At 40.8% G+C, this 23,466-nt stretch overlaps 1 protein-coding gene across 1 annotated transcript in view; it reads right to left on the reverse strand.

Moving 5' to 3' along the window:
* The window catches only part of elovl5 (ELOVL fatty acid elongase 5), a 33,220-nt gene extending 17,767 nt beyond the window's left edge, over window positions 1-15,453 (reverse strand). The window contains exons 1-3 of the mRNA XM_034185723.1: window positions 15,212-15,453; window positions 5,529-5,593; window positions 1,078-1,265 (exon numbers count right to left, since the gene is read on the reverse strand). Coding sequence (XP_034041614.1) covers window positions 1,078-1,265; window positions 5,529-5,586 — 246 coding nt within the window. The 5' untranslated portion in view covers window positions 5,587-5,593; window positions 15,212-15,453. The remainder of the gene's footprint in view (window positions 1-1,077; window positions 1,266-5,528; window positions 5,594-15,211) is intronic.
* Window positions 15,454-23,466: the final 8,013 nt, after the last annotated feature.

A 23,466-nucleotide genomic window follows, 5' to 3' on the forward strand; every position in this document is an offset into this window, starting at 1 on the left:
CAAAAAACGTGATGTGACAGAGGAAATCTGAGCTCAGATTTGGATCCAGCACCCCAGAATGATCCTAAATCAGTTCTAAACATCCATGCAAGAAAAAAAAATTGTTGACCAGTGTAATAATTACATTTATTTTTTCACTTACTTATGGGCTCCAAAAAAAAAAAAAAAGTCGAGTGACGGTCTAATACAAATGACTAATTCCTAAAAGCTGAATGGACTATTTTTTAACACTCTTGAATTAAAACTGAAAATCTACATCAGACACATCTGGATTGTTTTGTTTCATCTCCATCACTGTGGTGTGCAGAGGCAAAATTATGAAGGTTGTGTCATTGTTTAACCATTTATCGACCTGACTCTACACGTGGTTCCTTGACTGTTGCTACACACCAACAGCTCACCCTGTAAATAAAGCACAATAATCAGTTTCTATCGCAGTCATTCTGTGTGTCTTCAACTGTGGGCTGAAGACAAGGGGTGGAGCGTCCCCTCTGCCTGTGGGGAGCCAGTAAGATCAGGTTTGTGAGACTAAAACCCACCCACTGTACTGCCTACATTCTCTTGTATAAAAGCCATTTTGTTGGCCATGCTCGGGGTCTCTCAGAAGCTGCAACTCTGGGGACCCGGCCTGGTTTTCAGTGTGATTTTTCAATAAATTCAAACTGAGGAATATATTGATTTTGTTCTTTGTAAGGGACAGTATTACAATAAGAACTGGGAGGATTAACATTCTGTGATTTAAAAAGAAAAGGGTGTCCTGGATTCCCATTAGTTGGCACAGATTGTTATGAGTTCACAGTACGGCCACGCTGTTGTCACAGTGCGAAGTTCAACCAACCACACAGACACAAACCCAAGCAGCTACTTCTGAGAGCTGAGAGCACAAGTACCCAGTTCTGGCCTCCTGATTTGGAGAATGTGTGTGTGTGTAGAGAAAAAATCTGGCTGTCGTTTGTCTGTGAGGGCATGTGAGGGATTTGGAGGTTAAACGAAGCATCCAGCTGTGTCAGTGTGGGGAAGAAGCCCACAGCCGTGCAACTGAAACACATCACATTTACATGTCCTTGTTCCGATTACCTCATAGAACATGTAGAAGGATAAGAGAGTGAGGCCCAGATTGTAAAGCACCATGAGGCCTCTGCAGGAGTACGGCTGCCTGTGTCTCATGTACTTGGGTCCCATCCAGACAATCAGTAGGTAGATGACTGTCAGTGCAAAGGTCGGCGTGTAGTCGTCTAACAGCAGCCATCCCCGCACCCTCTGGTCTGAAACGTAACAGGTTTTATCAAGATATGGGGAATGAGTCAGATGGATAATAACCACCGGTACACACAGGGATGTTTACCACATGGGAAACTAAAAAAAACAGCTAAAAAAGCCAACAGATTTTTGTGCAAGTCCATGTTTACTGTATAACAAAAGACTTAGATTAAAGGTTTACGCTGTGTTTACACATACGGAAGACACGTTACGAATGTCATATTTGCGTCATTCTTGGCACATTCCTGACATTCTTAACGTGACTTAACACATCTGAATAGGTTTCCTAATAGTGCATGTTGGTGCGTGATATTCGTGGAGCATGTTTTTGCCTGTCAAAAAAATCTTCCACGGATGTCATACACCTCCCTCATTTCACTTCATGTTGTGGAGGTTGCAACTGAGCGTGTTGATCCGTCTTGATTAGTGGTGATCCTTAATAGAGCATGACAGCGTTCTTCTCTGACGTGCACAATTAAACCCTGCTGCACTGCATTCAGTTTCATTGCTGCAATATGCCGAAGAAGGACGGTGATGCCAAGTCGGCTAAACATTTTGTTCCAATGCTCCTCAGGGCGCTCCTGCAGGTTTTCCACCTGCTGCATGTGCCTGATGTTTGGGAAAATGAGTGAGATGAGAGCCGCATGGTGCCACACATCTGGCTGTCTCGCCGTCTCCTCCTCCTCATTCACAACGTGGCAGAATGTAATGATGCACTGTTACACGCAATAGCGCGCAAGAACGCAGAACATTATTCTTGACCGTGCGTAGTGGTTCCTGATATTTCTCCAGCAACACGTGCCATTAATCGTAACGTGTGGTAACAGGTTGCAGCAGTTCCTGAGGACACATGATGCCTCTGCCCTGAATCATCACATTCATGATCAGCAGCCAAGAATGTATACTTCGTGGCATTTGTGACTTGCTGCCATTATGTGTAAATGCAGCATTAAGCTCATGCAATCACCCTGTTTGTTTTTCTAGGTTTTTATTATGTAACATATTTGCATTTAAGGACAGGTTTTTTATAATCTTAGTAGTCTTAAAACATTAAGTCTGTCAGTGTTCTAGTCACTTTTGACGGTTATGCTGTATGAGAGAAAAAAGTTTTTAAACTAACTGCTCAAAAAGAGACATGAGTATCAACAGGACATCTGTTGTAGAACTCTAAATAAAGTCAAACCATGTTTCCTGAGCATTACAACCGCATCCCATAGATGTTAACATGGTTTTACTTTTTTCTCAGCTTTGAGAAAAGCCTGTAAAATGTAGAGAATAGATACTCTCCCGTTTAGTAACCCGATAACTCAAAAACAATATACGACCTTATCTTGTAAGTCTCCAAATTAGTAAGGCACCTGCTGGACATGTCTGGGCTTGTTGCAGGGAATAATATTATCATCGCATAATGAAAATTAGGAGCAGGTGTAGTTGAAGTTGCTTGGAATGAGCTAGTTTGTTAGTTTCATTTCCAGAGCTTAGGTTTGGTATCCACCAAGGTCATTGCACCTTCTTATCATAAACTACATCTTATGCTGCTGCTGATAATTGCATTTCCACAGAAACTATTTACCCACTGGTGGGTCCACTGAACATTCCATGTCCTCCTTTCCTTCCATTAAATTTCATATTAGAGATTTTCCAGGTGTTTTCTATGATTTGTAATGTAGAATTTTATGCCCCAAGTTGAATTTATATTTACAGATATACAGTAGTGTTCAGAATAATAGTAGTGCTATGTGACTAAAAAGATTAATCCAGGTTTTGAGTATATTTCTTATTGTTACATGGGAAACAAGGTACCAGTAGATTCAGTAGATTCTCACAAATCCAACAAGACCAAGCATTCATGATATGCACACTCTTAAGGCTATGAAATTGGGCTATTAGTAAAATAAGTAGAAAAGGGGGTGTTCACAATAATAGTAGTGTGGCATTCAGTCAGTGAGTTCGTCAGTTTTGTGGAACAAACAGGTGTGAATCAGGTTTCCCCTATTTAAGGATGAAGCCAGCACCTGTTGAACATGCTTTTCTCTTTGAAAGCCTGAGGAAAATGGGACGTTCAAGACATTGTTCAGAAGAACAGCGTAGTTTGATTGAAAGTTGATTGGAGAGGGGAAAACTTATACGCACGTGCAAAAAATTATAGGCTGTTCATCTACAATGATCTCCAATGCTTTAAAATGGACAAAAAAAAAAAAAACAGAGACGCATGGAAGAAAACAGAAAACAACCATCAAAATGGATAGAAGAATAACCAGAATGGCAAAGGCTCACCCATTGATCAGCTCCAGGATGATCAAAGACAGTCTGGAGTTACCTGTAAGTGCTGTGACAGTTAGAAGACGCCTGTGTGAAGCTAATTTATTTGCAATAATCCCCCGCGAAGTCCCTCGGTTAAATAAGATGTGCAGAAGAGGTTACAATTTGCCAAAGAACACATCAACTGGCCTAAAGAGAAATGGAGGAATATTTTGTGGACTGATTAGAGTAAAATTGTTGTTTTTGGGTCCAAGGGCCGCAGATAGTTTGTGAGACGACCCCCAAACTCTGAATTCAAGCCACAGTTCACAGTGAAGACAGTGAAACATGATTGTGCAAGCATCATGATATGGGCATGTTTCTCCTACTATGGTGTTGAGCCTATATATCACATACCAGGTACCATGGATCAGTTTGGATATGTCAAAATACTTGAAGAGGTCATGTTGCCTTGTGCTGAAGAGCACATGCCCTTTCAACAAGACAATGACCCCAAGCACACTAGTAAACGAGCAAAATCTTGGTTCCAAACCAACAAAATTAATGCCTCGCAGATGTGAAGAAATCATGAAAAACTGTGGTTATACAACTAAATACTAGTTTAGTGATTCACAGGTTTGCTAAAAAAGCAGTTTGAACATAATAGTTTTGAGTTTGTAGCGTCAACAGCAGATGCTACTATTATTGTGAACACCTTCTTTTCTACTTTTTTTTTTACTAATAGCCCAATTTCATAGCCTTAAGAGTGTGCATATCATGAATGCTTGGTCTTGTTGGATTTGTGAGAATCTACTGAATCTACTGGTACCTTGTTTTCCATGTAACAATAAAATATACTCAAAACCTGGATTAAGCTTTTTAGTCACATAGCACTACTATTATTCTGAACACTACTGTATATTTATATAATATTCATATTTCTTTGCTACTCAAGACTGTTCAACAGCAGTGAGAGGTTCCTAGTGTCCAACTGTTTTTCAGCATATGTACTATCTATCTATCTATCTATATATATATATATATATATATCCTTATTATTAGCGGTATATGATGGATCACAGCGGTATAATGGATCAATTTTCTCTGTTCATGTTAAAGGGATTGAGGACATAGTGACTGTTGTCTCTTCCTTGTGTGGCAGTAAACCCACAGGGAAGCACGCGTGTCCACGTGCACAGCTGAGGTAGCTGAAAGTCCACAGCTCCAGAAAAATAAGTATTCCTGTTTCTGAGCCTCTTCTTGCCATGATTAGTGGGTAGAATGAATGTATTTATCCAGAAAGGGTTATAAATAAAATTATTGTTATTACCTTCTCATCACATAACACCGGACACCTTGTTTTCATTCAAGACCACAGACAAAATAAGTTCCTTATTTTTATTACTCAAGTTTTTAAAAATAAAAAACAAAGTTGCATTTGTCTTTTTTTGTAAAATATTTTTCTTTTTTTGGCTGATTCAATCATCCAAGCTGTAGTTTAAACAACCGCTTCCGATCCATAGATGGCTACCTTGAAGAAGTGGTGATGGGACCAGTTGTCTACCTTGGACTTTTGCTATCCAGGACCAGGGTAGTTCTGTGGTGTAGTGGATGCGCAGTATGGGTGGTGCTCCCACACCTGTCCCCACCTATCAGAGTGCCTTGGATTTTTGTAGGCGGTCATTAATCTTATTTTATTTTCCAGCTTTTTCCAGTTATGGGACGCTGGGGGAGTGTCAGGATTACACTCTGGACAGGCCACCGGTCTATCATATACCCACATATAGACGGACAAACACACACACCCAGATAAGTACTAATCAGGAACTACTTTGATTAATGTCTGGAATCTGATGGGATCAACACAGGGCTAATTCTTCAAAAAAAAAAAAAAAAAAAGACGTTGCATGCAAAGCAATTTTCAAAGCTGAGTAGAGCACTCAGAGGCTGTTTTCATGGATTCGGTTGGAAGTAAGTGAACTTAAAAGACCACAGTTGTGTAGTTTGTACTAACAATAAAGACTCACCTATGGGGCCCATCCATGACTCCATGTAAGTGTTAAAGTCCTGATTTAACATTGCCATCTTCTATCTGACAACAGAACAAATAAGTAAGGAGTTAATTACAGTCACATTAAAATGGAAAAAAAAATTAAAGGTAAAAATGAAAAATGGTTAATGAGCCACATTTATATATACTTTAATATGTGAGGACAGAATGATGTAACACATGCATGTCCGCCATGCGAGATGCTCAGCTGCAGGCTGTATTGGTCATTTGACCTGTGCAACTCCATTTATTGTAATTACCTCCACCAACAAAGTAATTACCTCCCCCAAAACAAGAGATCAAAAGTGCCACAATCACTCTCATTTTTCTGTTATGGATTTATCTACACCACCAAAATTGGATGGCAGTTCCAATTTTATGCCTGTTTGTCTATCTTCCAGGTATCAGTCGGAAACCAAGTGCCTAAAACCAATGGCAAATTGTGCATAGCAGAAATAATCAATGTTCTGTGAAAATTATCTGAAAAAGAATTCAGAAACTGAAAAAGTTGGAAAAAAAAAAAAAAAACTGACACCACCACAAAAAAGCCACTTCTAACTGGACTTTGACCTTGAAAATGTAAACATTTTTCCCAAGGTAAAATTTTTGTGGAATTAGAAATTAGTGTTGGTGGAGGTGGAGGGTCGTCATTTCTTTCTTCTATGCGTTAGAATTTTTTTTTTAGATGCAATTTTAAAAGTGTTGCTGCTTTTATCAAACATCCCATAAACATCTTACAATTTTTCTAATATTTTCTTTTTTGTTTTCAACACAGCTGAGATCACTCTGGAGCATTTGAGAAGGTCAGGATTCATCAGTTCTTCATCAAATTCCTGTCCTAAATGTATGACATTCCACTGCTGGCTGTTACACTCAAATATATTAGATTTCGCTGTAATCGTCAGGAAGTGACAGCAAGCAGGAGGTCATGCACATGATCGTGTAACTGTGGGTCTCAAAGGGAATGTTGATTACACAGTTAAAGTCAAAGTTCACTTTTTAACAACCCTGCTCATACTAAATTATTATTAGCAGACAGGCCTGTGAGTGGTGTATTGTCCTTTAACTGGTGTTCAAAAATGCCTTATAAAAATTACTTTAGTCAGGTAGGAACTGGAGTGAACAGGGCGGCCATCGTACAATGTAAAATAAATAAATAAATAAAAATTCTGTTTGTACAGACAAAAAAAATATGCCAATACCTTTACTGAACATCCTGTAAATTTTATGGTATAAGGCTGTTATAATTTACATTTTAAAGCTGTAAATCTCAAACTTTTTTTTTTTTGCTGCATTGACATTACCATAAGGGTTTTAATCTAATTATTTCTGTAGAATTTAAATGCAGTTAATTATTGTACAGTGAATCTCCTTCAATAAGATTTTGTTGTGCTGCTCCCAATTTGCTCAGTGCCACCACCATGGGATCCACATGTTGTTCTGATGTTTTTGAAACAACTCAATGAAAGAACAGGTATGTAAACTTTGGATCAGGGTCATTTGGGCAGTTCTCTTGTCATGAGTGACCAACCATGAGTGAAAAAAAAGTTTTCGTGTTGTCATTCATATTTGCTGATAAATGAACCTGTGCCAATTCAACATGCAGATCCACCTTGGATTTGCTGTGGCGACCCCGAGTGCAGACAAGAGAGCAGCCGAAGGGACTTACTATATATTATATATATATATATATATATATATATATATATATATACACACAACAAAAATATAAATGCAACACTTCTGGTTTTGCTCCCATTTTGTATGAGATGAACTAAAAGATCTAAAACCTTTTCCACATACACAATATCACCATTTCCCTCAAATATTGTTCACAAACCAGTCTAAATCTGTGATAGTGAGCACTTCTCCTTTGCTGAGATAATCCATCCCACCTCACAGGTGTGCCATATCAAGATGCTGATTAGACACCATGATTAGTGCACAGGTGTGCCTTAGACTGCCCACAATAAAAGGCCACTCTGAAAGGTGCAGTTTTGTTTTATTGGGGGGGATACCAGTCAGTATCTGGTGTGACCACCATTTGCCTCATGCAGTGCAACACATCTCCTTCGCATAGAGTTGATCAGGTTGTCAATTGTGGGCTGTGGAATGTTGGTCCACTCCTCTTCAATGGCTGTACGAAGTTGCTGGATATTGGCAGGAACTGGTACACGCTGTCGTATACGCCGGTCCAGAGCATCCCAAACATGCTCAATGGGTGACATGTCTGGTGAGTATGCCGGTCATGCAAGAACTGGGACATTTTCAGCTTCCAAGAATTGTGTACAGATCCTTGCGACATGGGGCCATGCATTATCCTGCTGCAACATGAGGTGATGTTCTTGGATGTATGGCACAACAATGGACCTCAGGATCTTGTCACGGTATCTCTGTGCATTCAAAATGCCATCAATAAAATGCACCTGTGTTCTTCGTCCATAACAGACGCCTGCCCATACCATAACCCCACCGCCACCATGGGCCACTCGATCCACAACATTGACATCAGAAAACCGCTCACCCACACGACGCCACACACGCTGTCTGCCATCTGCCCTGGACAGTGTGAACTGGGATTCATCCGTGAAGAGAACACCTCTGCAACGTGCCAAACGCCAGCGAATGTGAGCACTTGCCCACTCAAGTTGGTTACGACGACGAACTGGAGTCAGGTCGAGACCCCGATGAGGACGACAAGCATGCAGATGAGCTTCCCTGAGACGGTTTCTGACAGTTTGTGCAGAAATTCTTTGGTTATGCAAACCGATTGTTTCAGCAGCTGTCCGAGTGGCTGGTCTCAGACGATCTTGGAGGTGAACATGCTGGATGTGGAGGTCCTGGGCTGGTGTGGTTACACGTGGTCTGCGGTTGTGAGGCTGGTTGGATATACTGCCAAATTCTCTGAAACGCCTTTGGAGACGGCTTATGGTAGAGAAATGAACATTCAATACACGAGCAACAGCTCTGGTTGACATTCCTGCTGTCAGCATGCCAATTGCACGCTCCCTCAAATCTTGCGACATCTGTGGCATTGCGCTGTGATAAAACTGCACCTTTCAGAGTGGCCTTTTATTGTGGGCAGTCTAAGGCACACCTGTGCACTAATCATGGTGTCTAATCAGCATCTTGATATGGCACACCTGTGAGGTGGGATGGATTATCTCAGCAAAGGAGAAGTGTGTTATGTGTCGACGCGGGTTGAGGAGCGGACCTGCGTCTGACGGAACCCAGCGCTAAAATAACCAGAAAGCGGTTCCAATAACAAAACAATTTATTTTTTCCACCCTCTGGTGCATAACAAAGTGTATGAACAAAAGATGCGTCAGTCTGGTGGAGTGAAGGCTGGCACGCTCTCCAGCGCCTAAAAGGATCGAAGCCCGGCGCTTCTGGACTCACTTTACCGCCAAACACTCCCCAGGTGGACACGACAAACCGACTCTCTGCGAAGGATAGAAAAGGTGAGGTAAGTCAGCAGCTACAACCAATATCCTTCAAAAGGTACACACTATCAGCAACACATTCAGGTCTGTATTTAAGCTTTATGTAAATGAGCAGCTTCTCACAACAGGTGGAGGATTACCACTCCGCACGCCACGGCAGTGAGAAGCGAGCTGCACAATTCTCATCACAATTCAAATATACTGCGTAACAAAATACCAAGTTACAATTACAATTACAACAATTAGTCAAACAATTAATCACCTCAGATGTGTGCTGACAGCATGTGTCCCTCACCCTTCTTCCTTCACAGGCACGATGTGTCAAACCCAGGCGCGGTCCTCAGCGTCTCACAAACGAACATCACAAGGTTGAGTTCCCGGCAATTCTGCTTGAATCACACATGGCTTAAATGCAGAACGCCATCTCATTATCTGCTTCAGCTGAAAGTATTTAAGGTTGCACTTGAGCACCATCCACAGGTGCTGCACATAACGCTGATGAGGGTGAAGGACTCTTCAGCCAGCACCTTCTCCACAGACAAATCAGTTTTCATACCACCTGGAGAGCAAAGAAAAGAAAAGAACACCAAAATGTCCAGCCACACCCCCCCAACACACAACAAAGTGCTCACTATCACAGATTTAGACTGGTTTGTGAACAATATTTGAGGGAAATGGTGATATTGTGTATGTGGAAAAAGTTTTATATCTTTGAGTTCATCTCATACAAAATTGGAGCAAAACCAAAGGTGTTGCGTTTATATTTTTGTTGAGTGTATTAGATAATGCAACTATGAACTGATCTTGATGAAATTTTATGAGCACATCAATTCTTGATGCCAAATGTAAGTGAAAGTGGGGATTAGTGCACAGGTGTGCCTTTATGAACTAGACATTTAAAATACTGTCACCTTGATTTTCTTGACCTTGATCACATCACTTTGTCCTTAACTGGCCCTAAATGATTCCAGTAAGTTTGGTCCAACTTAAAACTCTGTTATTTTTACGTCCGCAAAGAACATAGTAAAATCATCAGCGTTTCATTTATTTATTTGTCTGTCTGTCTGTCTGTCTGTTAGCAGGATTATGTCAACACTGCTGCACGGATTTTGACAAAATTTGCAACACAGATAGATATTAGGCCATGAAAGACTCCATTAAATTCTGGAGGGAATCCGGATCCATATTCTGGATCAAGATTTCACTTTATATAGGCTTTTAAGGATTACCTCAAACTACTTCATGGATTCTCACCAAATTTACACCACAGGTAGATATTAGGGCATGAAAAACTCCACTGAATTTTGGAGGTGACCTGGATCTGGATTCTGGATCAGGATTTCAATTTGTACACTTCACTTTGTCAGATTTTGAGGATTATGTCAAAACTACTTAGAGGATTTTCCCCAAATTTTCACCACACATTGCTGTTAGGCCATGGAAGACTCCATTCAATTTTGGAGGTGATCTGGCTCGGATCTGGATTCTGGATCAGGATTTCAATTTGTACACTTCACTTTGTCGGATTTTGAGGATTATGTCAAAACTACTTAGAGGATTTTACTCTAGACACTATTTTGTTTCAGCTTGTGAATTAAATATCAGATTGCAACATCTTGATCAGTGGGACCATTTTGGATCAGTATGCAATTAATGCATTGTGTTGTGGAATCCAGAACCAGGTAAAGTCCGGGTCACGATGTGAATCACATATCTTTTATTCTCGCCAACGTTTGGCAGAAGTCAGAAATCTCGCATTGCTCTTGTGTTCACATAAGACCAGAAACTACACCCCTCCCATGTGCGATTGCTGGACCAGAGTGTAATAACCTTTACTTAATGTGTGCTTACAAACATGTTATACTGCAACAATCCTTAACTTTAACTGAGAAAAGAGTAAAGTTCACCTTTTGTGGGCCACACATTCTGCCGTGTTACCTCAAACAACACCTCTGTCAACTTTGTATTTAAAACAGCTTAGAAATCCAACAGTTCTGCTTTTATTCTCATATAAATGTGAGAACATTATTCATGTTAAACAGCCCTTGGACACTGACATGTTACTTCATTTACACAGTGGGGCCTGTGAAATTCCTCTGCGGGTTCTCCAAGAAACACACAAAATTCTTCAGTGCTGAGTGAACGGTATTCAGAAATCAGATTTGGGACATTAGAATCACTCTGGATGTTGTGCATGTGTCTGAGAGTAAGTGAATGTGTGCAGATGTAAAATTCAACTTCATGGGATTATAGAATAGCCTTGTTTTTGACTGATGAAATGTGAGGACAGCGATCAGATTTAAGTGCTGCAGCTCTGACACGCAGTCATGTGACACTGAAATGTGCAAACTGAAGGGTGACTTTGTTTTTGTGCTGCACATGCACATAAATTTATGTCATTCCATTTAAAAATCAAACCTCATTGTAGTCAAACCTTATTGGCACCAAGGTGATGCGTTCTTCACACAAAATAATATTTTCAGGTCTTCTGAAAATAATGCTGCTTTAAATGGAAAGGAGCTGCTGTTAGCCACGCCCCTTTCTTGCACCCCAGCTCTCTTGCGCCTCAGCTTGCCAAATCGATTCTCCATATGTGCAGATCAGTTCTGCTCATGCATAAACAGACGGCTCTGGAACGTCAATAATGAATAAAAAGTTAGCTTAATTAATATTTCTTAACAAAACAGACAATTTCTGTAAACTGCATAAACATAAAACACTCAGTTGTACTGATTGGCTGACATATGTTTCCCGCACGTAACTGTGCACATATGCAGAACGGATCTGATACTTAAAAGGGTATCTCATATTTTTTTCCCCGAGACTTTGCGGGTGTGTCCAAGCGACAACCTTATGTTATGAAAAATGAAGCCAATGCAGAAGTCCCAAAACCTGCAGTTCCTCAAATGACCACTTGATGGTGGCTCCAAAAGTGAGTCAATCCAGTGTTAACATGCTCAGATTTACAGCAGAAATAAATGTTCTCGGCCCTGTACAAACAATGGTTTTGTCTTTGTAGCTAGTTTCCAAAAACTATATATATGTGTGTGTGTGGTGGTGGAGATTTTTCCATAACTCTTTATGCTGTTTTATGCTCTAAAGTTATACATATTTATGGCCATGGTTGATTTGAGAGACAGCTACAGTCCAGCCGCGAACAGGCCATTAGCTCCTTTCTGAGCATGTTAATAAAACATGAGCCAATGTGGCTTGCTGTGTGGTTAATTGTCTTAATAGACCATCTACAGAGGCAAAGTCAAAGATTATGTCTGTTTTATACAAATAGCGGATTTTGATTGTAACAGACAAAATTCGCTGGTCCACCTGAATCCATTATATGCAAGTTTTATTGTATTCAGTTTGTATGTTAGCACCATTAGCGGTTGTTGATAGCTGGGTAATGTTAGCTACACTGATAGTGCCACAGTTATTGAGGCTATATGCCAGTCAAACTTTTTAATACTTGCACTCAAGTCATCACTCAGTCCTTAAAAATATGCGTTAATCAATCACCCGAACCCAGGTTCAGGCTTGTTAGCCTTAGCTAGCTTGGTAACTTTGAGTGAGGTGGACATGTTCAGGCTTCATGTGTCACACCCAGGTTACGCTGGTCCTGCCTACAAATTGATGGATGGCATCACAGCGGTATATGTCTATGGTTGCGTTGCACAGACCTGCTGAGCAGGTGTGTCTCACAGAGCTAACAGGACTCCAAATATGTACTTCTGTGACACATGTCACACAAGTCTAAAATGGACTGTTTTGGGCCCAAATTTAGCTTTGTACTGGTAAAATTTGTATAAGAACTGTCAAAGACAGGTGGAAATCCTAAATTTTTGCAGCCATAAAAGCCAAATAAAGAGATTTTGCACAATACGACTTGCACACACAGGCCCTTTAATAATCCAACTTGCACATTTGCAATGCAGCAATGTAGCAAAAATGCACGGTGGGATGAGAGCACGGTCTTGTTCCACACCAAAAGCTGTGGAAAACTCAGTGTAACCTTGACTACTTGGCTGATGAATTCTGGCAATACTGGTATAGAGCTGCATACTTTAGCGCACAAACAAATGTAACCATAGAAACAGTTGCATCTGTGCACACAGTCACTTACGGGAGGAAGTTGAGGTTCATTCTGATTTACTCCACAGGAATAATATGAATGTTTGATTATCAAAGATACATTGGGCCGTACTAAAACACGATCACATGCGATCAGCGTGTAATGAGCCGCAGCGTCTCTGCTCAACCTTACAGAGAAATACTGAAGCTTTGAAAAATGTGTGGAAACATTAGAGGGCGGAGCCACGTTCCCCGTCCAAAACACCAATGAATCATCTGGATTTGCCACCTGCACTGTCCTCTCTGCATTCCGACGTATGCTGTGTGTTCGTGCCTGCAGCCGGGCGTGACTTACTTTAAATTTCAAATGTTGAAATGACTTGTCTCACATGGATGGACCCGAGTGACACTTGTCATTCAAAAGACATGCAAAATCACAGCCAATCGGGGAGCTTATCAGTTCCGAGAAAGCATGAGAAGGTATGACCACAAAGACGTTTTACAATGCTGCAGCGTTAGAAGAAAGACACCCTGAGGTCCAGTGGGGCTGAGACGTATCCCCGGATTCTGTCGTATGAACTGAATGAGCGCGTTTGACTCCCCCTGGACAGGACACCAGTCCATCACAGCTTACTTCCCCAGAGGCTGGTACACATTTACAGCTGGGTGGACGAGGACAATGCAGGCAACGTGACCAGGAACTGACTGAGGTCTACCTGTCCCACCGCTCTACCTGCTCCACCCTGCAGGATTAGCGTGGCTAAAAGTTTAGTGATGTCACAGCTGATAAGAATATTTTAACTGCAAACGCAGGTCAGATCTGGGAGTGTGCGCTGATGCTGTGCATTGCCACATTAACCACACCTCGGACCCCTCAAGGTCCTGGACGGCAACCATCCCGGCAGACATCCAGTCCCTCCCCACTTCTCGAAAGCAACCGTCTGTTGTTGTCATTAGTTGTTATGAAGATTATAGATAAATTACTGAACTGATTTTCATCAAACGTGGTGGAGAAATGGGGACTTGACCAGGGAAGTATCTGATAAGTTTGGAGCAGATCGTGGTATTATTGTTTCCTGTTAAACATACCCAAAATCTACGATTTTAGTGTGCAGGTACTGTCTGGGCCATAAGTATTTGAACAGTGTCAATTTTTGTAATTTTGCTTCTGTACACAACTATGAAGCAATCAAGACTTTCAGCTGTAATTCAAGGGATTTAATAAAAAAAATATTGCATTAATCTCTGAGAAACTGCAGCTATTTTCATACAGAGTGGCTCCATGAGTTCATAAGTAATTGAACAAAAGAAATATATGGCTTATTCTAACGCAAATCATCACTTTTACAACCAGTTTTCTTCAGTCAAATGAAGGAATTGATATATGAATATTTCTAAGCCACTGAATATGTCTTGGTCTTCATTTACATGAACCACTAAGAAGTATGAACAGTACAGTACTGTACTTTTAAATCTATATGGAGTAGGCAGTTTTCAAAAACCTGCTGACCGTGCAAGGAGATAAGCCACCAATACAGGACACCCATAACTCTGAAAGAGATACAGAGTTCTGTGGCTGTGATCAGAGAAACTGGGCACCGTGCAGCTACAGTGTTATACAGATATTCAATTCAAGAAGATTTCAATGGACTTTACCTGCAGTTCATTTAAATAACCTGCTGAGACATGGATAGAAGATGGCACTTTTGTTTTGAGATTAAAAAGCATAAAAAAATTTAAATTAATGTAGACTTGCATGAAAACTATTAGCATCTTAAAGTAATCAATAATATAAATTAAAAATGTAATCTTATCTATCTATCTATCTATATATATATATATATATATATATATATATATATATACCTGAAGTCCATGTGTGTCTACATTACAGGCAAGTAGTGCGTTTGGAAATACTGTAAAGTATTTAATACGATAAATATACATAGAAACTTGACTTGTATCTCCACTGGACATTCGTGAGACACGGAGAGCTTATGACGTCACCCTTTGATTTTTTTATAACTTCGCAAGAGGAATGAATAAATTTCAATAAACTTCTCCGGTCGATTGCATCCACGCTTCGAGGTCTCCGCCTCAGCATCATCCCACAAAAACAAGCTTCGCCCCGCCACAGAAATAACAGTCTCACCGTGCAGTCAGCCCACGATCCGGTTCCAGAGGCGGTTTGTTCCACAGCCCGCGTGGAGATGAGGAGCAGCAGCCGCGTGCGCACTGGTCACTTCTGCGGAGGGGAAAATGTGCGCTAACCCGGTGGCCGTGCCGGGTTATCTGTGGGACAGTTGGAAGAACACGGAGGGTGACACATTACCCCGCAGGAACGACCCGGCGTGTAGCAATGGCACGCGCAGCGTCAAATCCGTGACGTCACGGTCTGTGTACCCTCCCGTAAGTGCAGATACATGAACCGACGTCACGGTCTCAGCGCTCCTCCTAGTCTGAGCGATCCTTTAGTCTGCGCATGTGCGAAAATTGGCGGGGGGAATCGCTGAGATTGCTGTGTATCAGTCAGAGAAGTCCCTCGTGCTTGAAGCTCCCCTCACTGGCCTGGATGATCACCAGCGGCAGCAACAAGGAAAATACACGTAGTTGAGACTGTCAACTACGTGTATTTTCAACTTGAGACATTAATTGTGTTGCAAATCCTGCCTTTTCCTGTTTCAATTCAGAAAATGGATAGAAGGTGAAGTCCGGATTGAAAAGACGTTTCAGTGCTACGCTGCTTATCAACCTCATTGTTTTTGTGTTAGCTGCTAATGATTTAATGAGGTGGACATTTTGCCAGATATAGCAAACAGGCACCTAGCACTATTTGACCGGATCTCCTCGCTGATTGGCTAGTTCAAATGACATCATCACAGAGTTTATTTCAACATGGTGGTGCCCTCGGCATTGAGTGTTGGTGCTAGTTTTTCATCCTTTAATGCCATTTTGGGTGCCATAAAGTTGTTTGAATCAGAACAGAAAATCACCTACTGGTGAAGGGATTCTCAGACGCTAAAAACAGCTCAAAAACGTGGCATAGCCGTTCCCGAAATTATTTCCACCGGCCATTTTGTGTGCCATAAAGTCATTTGAATCGGAACAGTTGATGGAAGTGTCCATCCAAATTGGAAGTCCCAAAAACCAGTTTTATTTGTTATTATCTATCGTCCTCCTGGTTGTTACTGTGAGTTTCTGTGTGAATTTTCGGACCTTTTGTCTGACTTAGTGCTTAGCTCAGATAAGATAATTATAGTGGGCGATTTTAACATCCACACAGATGCTGAGAATGACAGCCTCAACATTGCATTTAATCTATTATTAGACTCAATTGGCTTTGCTCAAAATGTAAATGAGTCCACCCACCACTTTAATCATAACTTAGATCTTGTTCTGACTTATGGTATGGAAATTGAAGACTTAACAGTATTCCCTGAAAACCCCCTTCTGTCTGATCATTTCTTAATAACATTTACATTTACTCTGATGGACTACCCAGCAGTGGGGAATAAGTTTCATTACAGTAGAAGTCTTTCAGAAAGCGTTGTAACTAGGTTTAAGGATATGATTCCTTCTTTATGTTCTCCAATGCCATATACCAACACAGTGCAGAGTAGCTACCTAAACTCTGTGAGTGAGATAGATTATCTCATCAATAGTTTTATATCCTCATTGAAGACAACTTTGGATGCTGTAGCTCCTCTGAAAAAGAGAGCCTTAAATCAGAAGTGCCTGACTCCGTGGTATAACTCACAAACTCGCAGCTTAAAGCAGATAACCTGTAAGTTGGAGAGGAAATGGCGTCTCACTAATTTCGAAGATCTTCACTTAGCCTGGAAAAAGAGTCTGTTGCTCTATAATAAAGCCCTCCGTAAAGCTAGGACATCTTACTACTCATCACTAATTGAAGAAAATAAGAACAACCCCAGGTTTCTTTTCAGCACTGTAGCCAGGCTGACAAAGAGGCAGAGCTCTATTGAGCCGAGTATTCCTTTAACTTTAACTAGTAATGACTTCATGACTTTCTTTGCTAATAAAATTTTAACTATTAGAGAAAAAATTACTCATAACCATCCCAAATACATATTGTTCTCTTTGGCTGCTTTCAGTGATGCTGGTATTTGGTTAGACTCTTTCTCTCCGATTGTTCTGTCTGAGTTATTTTCATTAGTTACTTCCTCCAAACCATCAACATGTCTATTAGACCCGATTCCTACCAGGCTGCTCAAGGAAGCCCTACCATTAATTAATGCTTCAATCTTAAATATGATCAATCTATCTTTATTAGTTGGCTATGTACCACAGGCTTTTAAGGTGGCAGTAATTAAACCATTACTTAAAAAGCCATCACTTGACCCAGCTATCTTAGCTAATTATAGGCCAATCTCCAATCAATCAATCAATTCAATCAATCAATTTTTTTATATAGCGCCAAATCACAACAAACAGTTGCCCCAAGGCGCTTTATATTGTAAGGCAAGGCCATACAATAATTATGTAAAACCCCAACGGTCAAAACGACCCCCTGTGAGCAAGCACTTGGCTACAGTGGGAAGGAAAAACTCCCTTTTAACAGGAAGAAACCTCCAGCAGAACCAGGCTCAGGGAGGGGCAGTCTAACCTTCCTTTTCTCTCAAAAATTCTTGAAAGGGTAGTTGTAAAACAGCTAACTGATCATCTGCAGAGGAATGGTCTATTTGAAGAGTTTCAGTCAGGGTTTAGAATTCATCATAGTACAGAAACAGCATTAGTGAAGGTTACAAATGATCTTCTTATGGCCTCAGACAGTGGACTCATCTCTGTGCTTGTTCTGTTAGACCTCAGTGCTGCTTTTGATACTGTTGGCCATAAAATTTTATTACAGAGATTAGAGCGTGCCGTAGGTATTAAAGGCACTGCGCTGTGGTGGTTTGAATCATATTTATCTAATAGATTACAATTTGTTCATGTAAATGTGGAATCTTCTTCACAGACTAAGGTTAATTATGTAGTTCCACAAGGTTCTGTGCTAGGACCAATTTCATTCACTTTATACATGCTTCCCTTAGGCAGTATTATTAGACAGCATTGCTTACATTTTCATTGTTACGCAGATGAAACCCAGCTTTATCTATCCATGAAGCCAGAGGACACACACCAATTAGCTAAACTGCAGGATTGTCTTACAGACATAAAGACATGGATGACCTCTAATTTCCTGCTTTTAAACTCAGATAAAACTGAAGTTATTGTACTTGGCCCCACAAATCTTAGAAACATGGTGTCTAACCAGATCCTTACTCTGGATGGCATTACCCTGACCTCTAGTAATACTGTGAGAAATCTTGGAGTCATTTTTGATCAGGATATGTCATTCAACGCGCATATTAAACAAATATGTAGGACTGCTTTTTTGCATTTGCGCAATATCTCTAAAATTAGAAAGGTCTTGTCTCAGAGTGATGCTGAAAAACTAATTCATGCATTTATTTCCTCTAGGCTGGACTATTGTAATTCATTATTATCAGGTTGTCCTAAAAGTTCCCTGAAAAGCCTTCAGCTAATTCAAAATGCTGCAGCTAGAGTACTGACAGGGACTAGAAGGAGAGAGCATATTTCACCCATATTGGCTTCTCTTCATTGGCTTCCTGTTAATTCTAGAATAGAATTTAAAATTCTTCTTCTTACTTATAAGGTTTTGAATAATCAGGTCCCATCTTATCTTAGGGACCTCATAGTACCATATCACCCCAATAGAGCGCTTCGCTCTCAGACTGCGGGCTTACTTGTAGTTCCTAGGGTTTGTAAGAGTAGAATGGGAGGCAGAGCCTTCAGCTTTCAAGGCTCCTCTCCTCTGGAACCAGCTCCCAATTCGGATCAGGGAGACAGACACCCTCTCTACTTTTAAGATTAGGCGGATCAGGTGACCCTGAACCATCCCTTAGTTATGCTGCTACAGACTTAGACTGCTGGGGGGTTCCCATGATGCACTGAGTGTTTCTTTCTCTTTTTGCTCTGTATGCACCACTCTGCATTTAATCATTAGTGATTGATCTCTGCTCCCCTCCACAGCATGTCTTTTTCCTGGTTCTCTCCCTCAGCCCCAACCAGTCCCAGCAAAAGACTGCCCCTCCCTGAGCCTGGTTCTGCTGGAGGTTTCTTCCTGTTAAAAGGGAGTTTTTCCTTCCCACTGTCACCAAGTGCTTGCTCACAGGGGGTAGTTTTGACCGTTGGGGTTTTTCTGTAATTATTGTATGGCTTTGCCTTACAATATAAAGCGCCTTGGGGCAACTGTTTGTTGTGATTTGGCGCTATATAAATAAAATTGATTTGATTTGATTTGATAAAGTTGTTTGAATCAGAACAGAAAATCACCTACTGGTGATGGGATTCTCAAACGCTAAAAGCAGCTCAAAAACGTGGCATAGCCGTTCCCGAAATTATTTCCACCGGCCATTTTGTGTGCCATAAAGTTGTTTGAATTGGAACAGGCGAAGGGATTCTATGCCGTTTTGAGTGCCATAAAGTTGTTTGAATCAGAACAGAAAATCACCTACTGGTGAAGGGAGTCTCGAACGCTAAAAGCAGCTCAAAAACGTGGCATAGCCGTACCCAAAATTATTTACACCGACCATTTTGGGTGCCATAGTCGTTTGAATCAGAACAGGCGGAGGGATTCTATGCCGTTTTGGGTGCCATCACTAAAAGCAGCTCAAAAACGTGGCATAGCCGTGCCCGGAATTATTTCCACCGTGTGGTGAAAATTATTTTCACTGGCGCTTTTCACCACGCGGTGGAAATAATTTTTGCAGTCTAATTTTCTGTGTAGGGCAGGGATGATAAACAACTTATTTTTTTATTTGGCCTTAAGTGGCCTCATTTTGTGTAGCCAACATGATAAAACATTCAAAATGCCATGGTAAACAGAAATAATCTCTTAGATTTGCAATTTCCAAAACCTGCAAATTCAAGACAGAATAAAAATGAAAATACAGAAGTCTACGTCGGCACGTGCCGACAAGTTGTCCGCAGCAGCTAATGAAGTAACTGTATAAAGTAACTGTAAAATATAACTGTATAAAGTAACTAATGAAGTAACTTTCTAAAGTTACTTTGCCACCACTGATGGCAGCATCATGCTGTGGATGTATATCAGCAGGGGGAACTGGGAGACTAGTCAGGACTGAGGGAAAGATGAATGCAGCAATTTCAATTTCATGGATGAAAACCTGCTTCAAAGCTTTATGACCTTAGAAAGGGGTGGCTGTCTGACCCTAAGCACACAGCCAAGATATCAAAGGGGTGTCTGCAGGACAACTCAGAATGTCCTTGAGTGGTCCAGCCAGACACCCGACCTGAATCTGATTGGCCATCTCTAGGGAGATCTGAAAATGCACTAATGCTCCCCATCCAACCTTGAGAGGTGCTGCAAAGAGGAATGGACAAAACTGCTCAAAGATAGGTGTACCAAGCTTGTGGCATCGTATTCAGGAAGACGTTTGCTGCCAAAGGTGCATCAACAAAGTATTGATTAAACATTGTGAATACTTATGTTACGTGCATGTGATTTCTTAGTTTTTTATTTAAAAAAAAACATGCAAAAAAAGTTTAAAACTTTTTCATGTTGTCATTATGGGGTGTTGTGAGTAGAATTTTGAGGTGAAAAAATGAATTTACTCAATTTTTGAATTTGTAACATAAAATATGGAAAAAGTGAAGCGCTGTGAATACTTTCTGGATGGACCATACTCCTTTTTCAAGTCCGAGTTGGCTTGACATGACTGTGGCTGAGGTGGTCAATTATACTTTGACTGAAATGTTGCTGGTTTAATTCCCACCTGCGTGTCCCAATTTACTTGCTTAAAGCTGCTAGGGTGAATAGATGGGAATTGTTTCTGTCCAGTGGTTATATTGCAAGATGATGGGGACTTTCAAAAACCTCCTTTTGTTTGATATGTCACCATTCTGAATTTGAATCTAATATCTAAGGGATTTTTGCTGACAAAAACAAGAGAATTACCCACTTAAATTTACTAGAATGTATCTGTGCAAATTACCAAGAATTTTTTTTCCACTGTTGGTTGTTTTAATGTTATATACTAGGAGGCGGTGATCTCCTGTCTTCAGTGTACCTGCGCTGACGTAGTGCGTTTGTGTGTGATTTATGTGCAAACAAATAAAGTTTTATATTTTAACAACAAAAGTATTGACTCGGTTGTGCCGCTCTAGTTGGATGGACTACGGAAGCTCTGAGCTGTCAAGCTCTAATATATATTTGGCTCAGTATCACGTGAAAGTTTCATGTTATAACGTGATATTTATCATGACGTGATCACGTTATTTCTTGATATGAAATTATCATGTTATTTCATGCGGTATTTTCACGTTATAACGAGAAATTACCACGTTATTTCGTGATATGAAATTATCACGTTATTCCGAGATAAGAAACTATCATGTTATTTCATGATATGCAACTATCACGTTATTCCGAGATATGCAACTATCACGTTATTCCGAGATATGCAACTATCACGTTATTCTGAGATATGCAACTATCACGTTATTTCGTGTTAAGCATTTATCATGTTATTTCATGATATGTAGGCTGTTCAGGTAATTCAGCGCTTCAACACTTCCCAGGTTCAGTGAAGGAACATGGCTCGTCTGTGATGTAGGGGGATTTAAGGATCAATAAAAAGCATGAGCCAATACTTTTGCTATTTGTTTTCACTATAATCAGAGTAAAAAAAAAAAAAAAAAAAGCAAACAGCCTTAGATAAGTAGCACCCTTTACTGGTATTCTAGCGCCCTCTAGTGGCAGAATAGCAGAACAGGTATATTGGCTGTGTATCAAAGTAAAACCATATTGATGTTTTCACGTTATAACGTAAAAATACCATGAAATAACGTGATAAATGTTTATCACATGCCGAAAAAGTTCTGATGTCAAACTCTTCTGCCATTTCTGTGGTAGTCAGACGACGTCCCGGATCAACAAAGCATTTACTTTGGAAATGAACGGCACATTCCACTGTTACAGGAGTTTTTTGTCATGAAAAGACGTGCGGAGGACTTCGCGTGTTGGGACGAAGGCGCAGGGCACACAACAGAAAGCAACGCCGTGATGAAGCCTCACAGGACATGTTGTGGCATGTCCAGCTCGTCCACAATTTCTCGGATAGTCACATGACTGAAAAGCCACCGAAAGCCGTCTGAATCTTCCGAATGGCGCAAGAGCTGGGCATGTTAGGGCTTGTCCTGTGAGACCAACATGGAGGTGCTTTTGTCCCGCGCCATGAGCGGCTCCGTGGCGAATTTCTCCGCTCCTCTTTCCATTACAAAAACTCCTGTAACAGTGGAATGTGCCAAAAAAGTGCTATGTCCAGCTGTCTTGCCATTTCTCTGGTAGTCAGACAACGTCCCGGATCAACAAAGCGTTCACTTTGGAAATGATCTGGTCTTTTGAGCCTGTCGATTGCCGCTCGGTGCGCGGCGCGCCATCTGCCACTGTGGGCCGTCTTTAATCCAGTTGTAATTGTCCTTAATCTGTGTGATCCCCATAAGATCTTCACCAAAAGCCATCTGAATTTTCCAAATGGTTTCCACTTGGCTGTCTCTCACAGTTTCTGAAAAAATTTTGAGGAAGCAAAGCGGCAGTCGATCAGCCAATTTCCTGACAATGAAAATCCGACGAGGGGGCTGGACCACTCCTCCCACAAGGCGTGCTCACAGGCGAATGACGCAACCGACAGGCGTGAAAAAACTCACGCATGCGCACGAAGGTTCAAGCTTGGCTGATGCAATCACACATGATTCAAATCCATATAGTTTTTGCAAAAAATAAAAAGGTCCGTTACTTTTCTAACAGATCTCGTATTACCATCCATCTCGATTCCGTTTACTGCTTTTTAAAAGCAGGCTGCACCCCTTCTAGGAACATACACAAGCTTCCATACAAAGTTTGGGTGTGTCTCATAAAGAAAACGCTGAAGTCTGTCAGTGGCTGCTACACTTGCTTTGCTTGGATTGCCAGCCAAATGATTGAGAACTGTATTATAGATGCTCATGTACCACTATAATATTTAATTCCAATAATCTGAACATTACACATTACAATGACGGTGTTCGGATGACCAAGGTCTCATCTGCTCAATCTTCATGCAGATCCCCCCCACCCAGTCACCATATAAATAATAATTTTAAAAACTTCTGAAAATTAAATGATTCTGACTTTGTGTACAGTGCTAATAAGAAAGCATTAATTCAAGAGTTGCATTGAAAAGGGGCCCCAAAATATCTCTTGGACTGGGAACAACTGCCTATCACATTCAGTATGACAAGTAAGTATGAAAAATATCAAAAAGACAAAACTTTGTGGGATAAGAGCATTTTTAATGAATGTATTAAATCACATTTAGTCAC

This window comes from Thalassophryne amazonica, chromosome 13, assembly GCF_902500255.1.
Source record: "Thalassophryne amazonica chromosome 13, fThaAma1.1, whole genome shotgun sequence".
Taxonomy (NCBI): domain Eukaryota; kingdom Metazoa; phylum Chordata; class Actinopteri; order Batrachoidiformes; family Batrachoididae; genus Thalassophryne; species Thalassophryne amazonica.